General features: G+C 39.0%; 1 protein-coding gene across 1 annotated transcript in view; it reads right to left on the reverse strand.

The window, feature by feature from the left end:
* The window catches only part of grik3 (glutamate ionotropic receptor kainate type subunit 3), a 121,290-nt gene that overhangs the window by 11,939 nt on the left and 96,581 nt on the right, over window positions 1-12,770 (reverse strand). The window contains exons 11-12 of the mRNA XM_088084275.1: window positions 9,623-9,846; window positions 3,281-3,399 (exon numbers count right to left, since the gene is read on the reverse strand). Coding sequence (XP_087940401.1) covers window positions 3,281-3,399; window positions 9,623-9,846 — 343 coding nt within the window. The remainder of the gene's footprint in view (window positions 1-3,280; window positions 3,400-9,622; window positions 9,847-12,770) is intronic.

The following is a 12,770-nucleotide window of genomic DNA, read 5'->3' on the forward strand; positions in this document are numbered from 1 at the left end:
TTTAATGAATCAGAAAACTTAACTTTGTCATAGTCAGTCTCATCTGCTAAACAAATGTTTTCAGCTCAAAACTGTATTAACTGATAGCTATGAGAGTGGCTCGTTATAAACTCTAAGAAAGAAAGTAAATAAGCAATTTTCCTGAAATGTGGTTATTTTTCAGAGAGTTATATACAGCATCATCTCGGTTTGGCATAGCAAACATGCCATGACCTAGTTAATGTTAGATCCATAACCTTAATGTGTCCTAGCAAAGATTGGCTCACCACACTGCCCGATTAACAACCCCGTGCCTTGTCTTATTGCCAAACCGGTATCAGTTTACACAGGAGCAAAAATACACATGAGATTTTGAATATGCTAACTTTAGCTTTTACTCTGTTTTGGGTGCCATGATTTATAAAATCAGAATTTTTCTCAGGAGATGGTTCAAAAGCGCTTTGGCCAAAAATAAATAAATAAATGAAAAATCTTTAACTCAAGGTCCACTTACTAGCTTCAAACAGCTTTAGAGAGCTTATTTGTTGAAAATATTAAAAAATAGACTTGAAATTTTATCATTCTTTCAGTTGAGGTCTGAGGAAAAACTGTACTGATGCATTTTAGCTCCCTTTAGATTTGTTTTATCATCCAGTCTTATGATTTATACATCAAGGTGAACATGGAGTTTTGAGTCTTTCCGTTTCCAGTCTATGTCTCAACAGTTTCTCTGCGATGCATAAGTGTACTTAATTAACCAGCACTCTCCGAAACAATTCATTTCTGAACTTAATGTTGACTGAGGTGGAGTTCCAGTAGTCCATTCATTTATTGCAACATGTGTGAATACCATACACAATAAGGGAGTTAAAGAACACATCTAACAGCCAATGTTAACACCAAAGAGCACATTTCTTAAGTGGAGATCATGCAGAAGTCACTGTGACACTGCTGTTCTCCTTTTCAATAATTGAACAGAATGTTTTGTATTTAATGATGCTTTTTGAATTGTCAATCTGTGGGAAAAAAAAGCAGTTCTCTGTGGATTCAGTCGTGCATCGTGCTAAACACGATGTCCCGGTTTTCTGGAGTGTTTCTCCCCAGTAGTGATGCCTCACCTTAACATGAGAGAACTAGGCTTTCCCATGAGAATGATTACCTGCACTTAGCTTTCTCTCTGTGGAGTCTTTTCACGATAACTCCTTTCAGAGCTTGAGGCTTGTGCCTGTTGTTAATTGCTGTTAAATAATGACACTAGTGAATGGAAATCTTTATTTCATTGCAGGTAAATCTTGATGTGAATCTCAAGAAAGGGCAAAGTCACAACTGCAGTTTCCTTAGCACAGACAAAATATCAGTCCAGATTAGTTCTTGCATAAAGAAGCAAATAAAGAATACAATATTTTAGGCGTTAAAGTAGGCATCTGGAGTAGAGGGAGAGTAGAAGTATATTTTAGAAAATCAAGGAAAAATGTCGCAGAGAATGAGAGAATTGGGAATAAGTTAACTCGTAAATCAAACATACTTTCTAAAATTATTTTGTGTGGGGAAACCAATTTACGGGAAATGATCAGACATATGTTTGTTGTGAGCAAAAGCCGACTGAGACCCCCAGGAACGCATTTGAAGTACACAAAGTGTTTGCTTTTGCACCTCCTCATATTTTGCGTTCTTTGTCTTGTCTATGACACCTCCCTCCCACAGACAAGCTGGTAGATTTTTTTTTGGATCTCCTCAAACACGTCCATTTGCATTTTAAACATGTCAAGGAAATGGCTTCCGTCTCAGCTGCTGTCACTGTGTTTGGCAGACAAGCAGAGGTTGTCTGTTTATGTGACACAGACAAAATATACCTCGCTGCAGATCCCACGGTGCAGCATGTGTTACAAGGTGCTGCAGTGCAAATGGATGTCATGGGGAGCCAGAATCAGTCTGTCAATTTGACAAATTATATGTCGGTCAAGATATTTTTGACAATACGGCATTTAAAAATCATGCAGAAACAGTTATGCAACATAAGGAAATATGCATCACATGCCCACATTCATAATAATAATATAATATTAATAATAAACCCGCTAGAGAACACGCTTCATATTAATTTCAATGTCCCAGTGTGGACATTTTTGTGGACCGTGAATAGAAACCAGTTCAAATACTGCTCCAGTTAGCTATTGTAAATATGAGGAACACTGGAGCTCAGGCAGTGACAGACAACACTGTGAGCCATGATCCGAATTATAATAGGGAATTCTCCCCAGTTTAGTTTAATAATATAGGCTACTAACTAGCTCATTTTGTTTTGATTCTCTCTCTCCGCTCCCTCCAGGCACACTGGTGCTACACTCGCAGCCCTCTGCCTGCTCCGGCAAATTGGCAGAGCTGCTATGCAGTTTCACAAGAGTGCTGCCGAGCTTCTGTGCTTAATGAATTGCTGAATGTGTTTGCTATCCTTATGGGCAAAGATCCACTGCCGAGTCTGACTAAGCCTCCTTGATTTGTCTTGTTACATTGAGGTTAAGCATTTTATTACTTAGGTCGTTTTTTTCCTCCACAGTTGACTTCATTATGTTATTTCTGGGCCTTCATTTGCTTACCTATCCCTTTAAGGGACACCAAGTGAAAACGTATTTGTCTCCCTTTGGTTTTTCAGTCAAAAAGGAGGATTAAATCTGCAGAAGAAGGTTTGGTAATACATGTTGGGTTCGTGTGCTGAAAGAGGAAATTGCTTCTTCCGTTCTGACTCGTTTCAAAATTATACATCGGCATCAAACAAGAACGTGGTGACATTTAACTGGTAAGCTACTTGTTTGACAGGTAGGAGTGAGACATATGGATTCCCTACAGCAGGTCACTCTCAGTGCAAGTCGTACAGTGCTGCAGACATCACACCAAGCAGCTCTAGCATGGCTGACAGCTGGCATTTGTCAGACATGTTCCTCAACTTACCCTTTCCGTCCCAACACTCAGAAAGCTCTTGAGTAGGGCCAGTGACTGCGTTATGTGGAAATAAATGCAGCAATGTTTTCCATCCTTACCTGACAATCTCTGACAAGTGCCTGGCACCTACTCTTCCCTTTTTTAAACAGCAGGTAGGTGACAACAGCCTTCCTTTGTCATGTAAGGCTGAGCTCCGCAGTTGTTCTTGACAGGTAAATGTCTTATGAAACAGTCACGGAATGGAAATCATGGAGCTTGTCAGTTAAAGAGGCAGAAAGTGGGAGCTAGCAGTGCACGAGAAAAGGGAGGTGGCGTGATAGTATTGTTTCTGACAGGAAAGAGGATGTGTGCGCCGCCATACCTTGTTGCATTAAGGAACCGACTCCAAACCAGAAGCTGTTGAGGAGGGTGAAATTGTTCTCCACCACATCTGATCCGGGGTTACAAGGATGGGCGTCGTACCATTCATACGGGCTGAATCTGGTAACGAGACAGGAAGTTGGAAAGCAATTTTTAAGTCTTTATCGGTTGGGAGATCTGAGAAAATGCAAGAATGAACATCACTCTTTCCTCAATATGAATCTCAAAAGCTGAATCATATCAGCTTGAGAGCTATTCTAAGAGTTACAGCTATTTTAGAGTTCCCCCTTTTGTTTGGAGAAACAAAACAGTATTAATGACTGCAGTAGAGCAGCAGCTCTACAAAGTAGAATTTAAAGCAGCATCTACCAGTTTTTTGGCCATTTGGCAGCAGAAGAACAAGCTGTTAACACGCTCCTTTCCAGACCTTTGAATCCGCTTACTTCACTAAGTTTGTGCTGACTGATTAGTCTGGCATCGTGACACGTAAAAACAGCTTCTTCATTAAAATAAAAACGGAGCGACCACTAACTCACCAGGTAGAGTGTGTGCGCCACATAGGCTGAGCTGTTTGCATACCGCTACATGTCATCCTCCTATATCTCTCCCACCTTTCCTGACTATTTAACTGTCTTGTCAATGAAGGCAAAAATGTCAAAAAATATGGGCGGGGCTAACGCTGTTGTCAGGCCTCGTCAAACGGTGTGGTGGAACCTATTAAGAGTAACATCTACATTAGCGATAGACGAGATAAAACATAGACGCTGCTATCATGCCCTCTTAATATTGCCCAACATTGTAATTTGGTTTTACTCACTCTAAACCCCAGCAAATATGATATGTTGGCATCAGTGTAGCCTGCCTTGATTGCTGACTTCTTAGACTTGTTTTTGTATAGATTTTTTAAAAATAAGAATATCCTGTGTGTACACTGTTGCAATTTTTTGCAAGTAACATATTTGAGGTGCCTTCTAACAGGCTACACATAGACTGTGGGACTGATTGCCATATCAGCTTATGGTCTCACCTAAATATAAATGTTTTCAAATGTTCTTGGTTCCTTTACTCGACCCGATGAAGGTTTGATGACTGAAACATTTGCTTAACAAGTTTTTTGCAAATAATAGGGCACTGTGTGGGCATTCTCAGTCATCAGTGTGGACTCAAAATGACGTTAGATTCAGGCGGATACTTTGGTCTCTAGTGGTTTCCCTCACAGAAATCAGTAAGAGTGGATGCAACATTAGAGTGAGACTGAGTGTAACAAGTTGACAAATCTGTCGATATCAGACAAGAAAAACACAACCTCAAAAAACCTTATGAAGATGTTGTGGCAAACATCAGTTGCCCGTTTACATAGCCAGCAAATACAGAGCAATACTTGCCTTTAAGTTGTGATAGTGGCCACCTAATAACATCCGACTTTAGCTCTGTTTTGGTCTTCACCTACTCCAATGGAGAGTACCTGGCTCTTTGGCTGTTATATTAACCGCGTAGCTCACCAGTTAGTCAATAATTTGTTTATCATTTAGTGCTAAGCATTCTTTTTTGTTCACTATAAAAGCTGTCTGCTGGAACAAAATTGATGAGCGTAGTAAGGGTGAACCTGAACAATAAAGCTGCTGGCCATAAAAAACAAAACAATGTGCTGAAAGACATTAAAAAGCTCTGTAAAGCTGAGGGGAAGTGCAGAGTGCGGGTTTTATTCTGTGGGTTTATCACTATGAGCAACAGCTTTCAAATGAAATAAAATCTTTTGATCCACTGTTCCCATAAAAACATTTACTCATGCAGCTTTCATAAAGCGACTTTGTTTGCGGTCATAACATGTTGGGAACAACGTGACTTATCCACCCATACAATTACAGTTGTTTATATGTAGGTCTTTCACTGGTTTTCTAAATGTAAAAACAAAATCAAATGTCACATAAAAACATTTTAAAATCAACCGGTCCTGGTTTAGCTTTCCCTCTGATACCTCCTTTGCTATTCCTTATATGCTTTGTACTAAAGGTGACCAACGAGGCGCAGCAATCTAATTTTTCGGTGGGTATAAAATGTCATGTTTGAGAATGTGAGGCATGAAGACTCCTCTTAAAGTCACATGAAACCATAAAGCATGCATCTTTCCATATCTCTGCCATTTAGTTTGACACCTGCTGAAAATACTTCACACCTTTTTTTTTTGCACAAGCCATTTTCAGAGGCAGATTCTCAGATAAAACATGCTAAATGTCACTTATTTCCCCCTTTCTAAAATACATTTATATAATGTGAAATATCTTTTTCTGGCTCTTTATTCTGGGTGCTCTGTTGAGCACAATTGGATCACTTAGACTCCAGATAGCATCTCCCTGAAATGTGGCATATCTTACTTTGATGAGATATAGCTGAAAGTGCTAATGACAGAAGAAAAAACTTTTCTTCAAAAGCCAGATAAGTGACTAAAATGGTCCACTACACTGGGGCCCACAGTGGTGAATCTTTGAGTGTATTTTCTCAGTTCTGAGAGACCGTGGATAGAATTTACTGAAATTTATATTGTTTGAGAGATAGATACACTTCAATCTAATTACATGCAGCAGAAATGTTTTCTAGTACGTCAGCAGTCTGTTTTAATCAGACACTGAGCAAGACTGATGGCTAATCATGAAACAGCTCTAAAATGGAGTCTTTGCCAGCCAGCATTCAAGTATTTCTTATCTTAGCTGAGCAAAAAGACATCTGAACTGATGCACAATAAGAGGTTGCTTTTGTACAATGTTAGTTTTCCTAAGTTTTGTTTCTTTAAAATAAAAAATATACTCAAGTGTCTCTCTTGTCATTCTCAACTGATGTGCCCTATAATAACATTTGCAGACATTAGAGAGGCCTCGGGCAGATGTTGTACAAATGAGGCACCCCCTACTATTTCAATTAAATCCTTAAGTTTCATTTTGTTTTACTTTAATGTTAAATTGAAAGCCATGGTCAAATGATGTGATACTGAAGAGGCATGGAAAATAGGAGATGCAACTACATTTGAAGTGAACTCAAACAGACCAGAAGAAAAGAGCAGTGTTTTTTTTCCACTATTATGAGTGCAGTCTGATTCAATAGCCCTGATTCTCTGCTAATTTCTTTTCTTTTCTAAAAAGGCTGTGTCAGTAAACAGAGCCATAAGCTTGCTTCAGACTGTGTGCTGAACAACGCTCTACAAAACTGTCTGCTAAACAACACCATTAGCTGCCGGCCAAGAGTGCAGCCTACACATGCAGTACAGTAGAGGAGGTGGTTTGGAAACAGCTTGGTGACCAAAAATAACAACTTTTAGACTGAAGTTGCACCTACTTCACCCCGATGAAGCAATATGTACATGAACTACGCATTGTGACTTTACACTGTGACTTCTCTGTTCCTTGTAAGTAATTTCATATGCACACAAAGTGTTGCTGTTCAAATTATATTAATTGTATTACAAAGGCTGTAAGTAACTATAAATAGTGGGGGTGTCACAAAGAGAAAATTGATTTAAATGAGCTTTCGATTTCCATGCCTACTTGCATGCATCTGAAGGGGGAAAAAAAACCCAAAATGACACAGCTAAACCTGCAGATACCATCTAGTGATTTTTCGTTTAGTTCCCCATTGGCTATTGTTTGTTGTTAATTACATTTTTTTAAATAAATTATTCAATTTTGAGTGACCATACAGTATGGCCTTAATGTTGTATATGCCCAAAATGCCCCAAAATATGTTGATTATGTCACACTTATCTTGTAAAAAAAAAAAACAAACTGAAATAACGGTGACACCCCTGATAGACATATGCGTTTTACATATTTGAAAAAAACAAAACACTTTTAAGCCACTTTTACATCTTTCCAACAATACAGGCAGGCTGCAACGGCTTTTAAATCTATCCGCATTATTACCATTGAACACTTAATGGAATGAAACACCAAAATTTTGGTAAAGCCATAGTTAAAATTGCTAAGTGATAAACTAGTCTAAAAAAATGTGTAAAGCCACATATTCCAAATTGCAAACTGAAGCTATACACACATTTCCCAGGTGGATGTAAAGGCCTAGACTGACATCTGAACGAGAGCTGCATGATATGCAGAAAAATCATATTGCTATTTCTTTGACAGATATTGCAGTATGAGTCGGGATTTTGTTGGGAATGATAATTTTTGCACTTTATTTTCACTGAACAAAAAAGGTATGCAATGATTACAATGTGAGTTTGGCTGGTGTCTGTACCAAACATATTCGCTCCAGAGGGCCATTGACAACGCCCAGAAGATTGTCGGCTGCCCTCTCCTTACTTCTGAGGACGTACACAATTCCCACTGTCTCAAGAAAGCTCAGGACATTATAAAGGACATTTCCCACCCTGGACACACCCTGTTTGAACTGTTGCCGCCAGGCAGACGGTACAGATCAATTAGGACAAGGACAAACAGAATAAAAAAACCTTTTATCCTACAGCAATAACCACACTCAATGTAGCTCCCAAATGACCGAGGTGCGCTACATATAATGTGCAAAAAGGGCTTGTGCAAACGACAGAATGTATGGTTGTGTGTGTTTATGCGTGTTTTTTTCCATGTTATTTATCTTTATTTGTTGTTTATTTTAGCTATTTCTCCTTTTTTTTTTACTTATCATTAGCTTTTAGATACTGTGTGTGAATGGTGCACTGACCGGTTGGCTTTTTTTTAATTTCATTGTACATGTTACATGTTACAATGACAATAAAGACCTATTCTATTCTATTCTATTCTATTCTATTCTATTCTATTCTATTCTATTCTATTCTATTCTATTCTATATCTGGAATATGATTTGGAGGCATATCTGTAGCATCACAATGCTTGATTTATAATAGTATGTTGGGACACATTTTACCTTTATTAAAATTTTACATTTTAATCACAGCTTCTGCTATTAGGATATTGCACTTGGCCATATTGTGAATTAAATAATATGTTGATTATTTGTGCCACCCAGTCTGTAATCCTTGAAAACTGAACCCAAGTTCTCTTGTTGATATGAGACCAGAAGTATTCACATGGCGAAACCTCCACCATCACACACTTAGCAGAGAGTAAATACTTATCCACATCAACACACTACAGAAATATTATAATAACGTGTTTAGCAGCTTGTTTATTTATCTTTTTTAATATCTGTATGTTTTCAGATTTATTTCTCCAGGTGTTGACTCATGGATTGAATAAGCGAGATAGGATATATATTTTCTTCTTGTCACCTTCTATATCGTGCTTATAGTTTTCAGATATAGGCTGATACATTACTAAAATGTGCCTTTAGTAGAGTACATTGCAGCATAATTATTGTGTTGCCGCAGAGCTTTTAAAAGCCAAAGTGTTTTTGGCCTCATATTGTTGGTAATGCCTTGACACCTCTGTCCAGCATTTGAAATTACCTACTTATGCTGAAGTAGCCCTCTTATTGTTCACCGCTGTCTGTTTTATGCTCACACGATGCACTTTTAGGGATGCTGCTTTTCAGCTATCTAGGCCGACCTCCAAAAACAACTGATGCAATCATTTAAGATGATTTTGTACTTATGTGAAGCCACTCCACAATTTGTTTGGTCTCACGACATCGAGTGAGGATAGAGGAGTGCAGCTGTTTGCTCTCGAGCCCCAGAACTCCTTTCAGTGCCCGCTTTTCTAGAACTTCCTCAAGCACCACTTAGCATGAGAAGCAGCAGGAAATACTCACAATGACACTAACAGGATATTCATCATATTCATGACCCCCAAAAAAGTGAATAAGTGAGACACGTTTTAGCCAATCAAACAGATAATCTCCATGCATAATAATTTTACGACTTATTACTGCCAGGAATTAATTTTTTTGTGTAAATGCTGATGATCAACTATAAATAGCCTCCTCTGATGAAATGTCACATCAGGTGTGTATATCTTTTCTCTTTGTACTGCTTAAAATGATCATTAAGTTATCATTTCTTGCCTCAGCAAGTATTTCTCCTTTTAAACTATCGTTTCAAAGTGCATCCTTTAAAGCTGCAATGCCAATTCCAAAGACATCAAACAGGAAACAAGAAACTGCACACTGAATGGGACCTTGCAACTCAACTGAAGATATTTTCTTCTACTCCTCCTCCCACTGCTGGGCTGTAGAGAGCCCATGCAGACATAACTGTCTTGATCACTACCCAGCAGCTAACACAGTATGAGATACTGGCTGGCTACTCAGGTCTCAGCCTGCGATGATAACAGAGTGTATTTCTTTGTCTATTGAGAGACCTCAAGGAGAAATGTATGAAGGACCGATAAGAGAAACAGTATGTAACTCGTGGACTTACCTGGCAATGACAAAAAGGACGCAGCTAACACCCAGGTAGGCCAAGAGAATGTAGACCCAGATGTCAGGAGTCATGGGGTTCAGGAAGGAGAAGAAGCCATTGTTGGTGGCGTTGGGTTTACGATACAGGATGCTGATGCCCATGCTCATGAAGGGCTTGGAGAAGTCGATGACCTTTTCACGCATGTAGGTGATGGTGAGAGGAGCCACTGACAAGTCTGCTCTCTGTAGTGGAAAAACAAAGTAAATAGAGAATTGCTCTGATTACTATTTTAATATTGGCAGTTGTTGGGGTTTTTTGGCCAAGGTAGCTCCAGAGTCGTGTCTGTCTGTTGCTGCACCAATTTGAAATACTATATATCATCGATGAAGTTTGGTTTGGCAGGTATTAATGGCTAACGACTATTGAATGCATTACCGCAGAGTTTGCTATATATTTATATATCCCCTTCAGATTTACTATTATCAGGGTTCTCACAGTCATGAAAACCAGGAAAAGTCTTGGAATTTCACAATCATGTTTTCCAGGCCTGGAAAAGTCTTTGAATCAGGAAAAAACACAGAAGGTTTTCGAAAAGTCATGTAATTTTATTGTGTGTAATAAAATTGTTATAGTTAACTCCCGTGAATAACCATCCATATAACTTAACATAACAGCATATGAATTTTCGGTAGCTGTTGATGTAAAGTAGCTCTAATTTGTGTCAATGTGTGACGTTTTGTTTACCATCCTGTACATTTCTTTATTTCTTCTCCCCCTCCATGTATGCCAGCGACCTGAAATTATGTTTGAACAGAGTTTGATATTTTTGTAAAACATCGGGCAAGTGAGGCAAGAAAAGAAACTGTAATTATGGCACCTGAAAAAGTCATGAAAACATTTGAAAACTTTTCCAAAAAAAATTTGTGGGAACCGTTTAATATCATTAGCTTTTCATTTGGAACTACAATCATTAAATCATCTTGTTTATGTGTTTGCACATGTAAATACCATATTCTGTTTACGAGAATCATAAATATACTATCTTGAGTATCTTGGATGTATCCGGAGAATATAAATATCCCGATTTCTTTGTGCTCATGTTAACACCATATCCTGAATATGATCATAACCAGGATAAGCCTCATGAACTGTTTATTCATGTAACCAAACTTATTAATACTGTAAATTATTTATTTGGAGGGTAAAATAGGGCTATATTAGGTTTGCCTTTTCTTTAAAGTTTGTAAACAATAATATATAACATTCTCTGTAAAACTTATGATGTGTACATGAAATATGTTTCTGTGTCTTTTGCAAAAAGCATAGGCATCGTTCCAATGAAAGCGGTGCAGTTCCATCTATAAAGGCTTTATCTAGTGTCAATAGAATGACATATGACACCACATAGCACTGTGCAATGGACATGGCTGAGCATGACAGATAAGTTGCATTCATCTATTATATGCATGTGACTGCATATTCAGAAGGGTTACCGTTTAAATCGGCGGCCCCCACAACTCTGCCGCACTCCGGCTGGACAGGAGGTTAATGAAACCAGCTGCTTGGTTCACGCTCGGATACCTCTTTCCTCCAAGAAACGACACAACTCACAAAGGGAGGCTTTCTTTTCTCCCTACATACTGAGCGGCGAGAGAAGAACAGGGCTTGTTCATACAACAGATCACCGTACAGCATTTTCACCAACTAAACTGAGATCTCATGTTTGTTTTGGATCTTTATGCAGAACCATTAGACCTAACCCAACAGGAATTGAATCTGTTGGTTCAGAAACACACACAAGGTGAAAATACGGAGACAAATGATGCAGCCATGTCCTGCACACTCCTTGTTTGTTTGTTTAACAGGCCTAAAACATTATTTTTTTTCACAAAAATGCTCAGTTTTTAGACCCTGAAGCTATTCTTAACACGAGTTTAACTTTCCCTGTGGCTTAGACAGCTCTTCCCCCAGATTTATGTGATAACTACCACCTAGCAGTAAACAAAGGTCAGACAGAAAACATTTCCACTTTGAGTATGGCACTGCGGATTATGTACTCCCGTGGTCAGAGCCGTGGTAGCTAAATACACGGGGGCCTCTGAAGAAATGGAAAAGATGGGAAGACCAATGCATCCTGCAGTGCATCTGCTGTCTTTCTTAAACTATTCAAATTTGTACTTCACATACTGCTCCCTCTTTTCTCAGCTGCCAACTGCAGCTTTAAACCAACCTGCCACTCAGCCGGAAGATCAACCAGCATGCAATTTCAGACATCCCTACAGTGGGGCTAATATACATTCCGCATGTCCTTGTTCTGCTTACTGCTTAGGCACACAGACTGGGCACAAGCAAGATAACCTGATAGTGCCCCACTGCGTGCCACATGGCTTGGTGTTATCTGGGTTTGCAGATGGTGGGCTTAGTGGTGTTCTCCCTCCGGACCTCCTCACCTAACGATAGCCTGGAGGATTCGTACAGGAACAACCGACATGCCTTTTCCAATCCACTGACTGTACACCAGACATACCAGAGCATTATTACAATTTTTGTGAAATGACTAACAGCCTATAGGACATTAGTGAATTTGCTCCAGCTCCAAAAATAAAGTAATTATGTACTTCTTACGACCCAGGCTTTTTATCCTCCAACAAACATTTACACACTGTGCTATACAGTCTGTATGCATTTTACAGCTTGCAATCACAATGCTAATATAGGGATTTTATAGCACTTGCATATAGGGCTCCTGTGTTGCTCCTTTTCTTCTTTTTATTAACATTAAGGGCAGATACAAGAGCAGAGTTTGCTTCAGTGAAATGTGGTGCAATTGCAGAAACACACTTAGCTGAACTATGCAATGCCACAGATAACAGAGAGCAATTTTAGCCATAGGGGATGCTGAGGGAATATAAAAAGGTCTGATTCACCAGTTGATCATGCATTTATATAACCTGTGGTGAGGAATGAATGCAGAGCATGACACTTCTGAGCACAACAGTGTAGATATGCCTCTCATATAATACAGGCTAATATCAAAATATACAAAGGGCTACTGATGAAGCATATGCAGTGTAATCAAGAAGTTGTTGCTTTGCATGAGCAGCACGTTCAGAGCGCAGTGGCCTGAAACTGTGATTTGCTTAAGGGGGCTTTGACAGGCTGGACA

The sequence above is a fragment of the Plectropomus leopardus genome, chromosome 11 (genome assembly GCF_026936395.1).
Source record: "Plectropomus leopardus strain MGB_pleo_1.0 chromosome 11, ASM2693639v1, whole genome shotgun sequence".
NCBI classification, from domain to species: Eukaryota; Metazoa; Chordata; class Actinopteri; order Perciformes; family Serranidae; genus Plectropomus; species Plectropomus leopardus.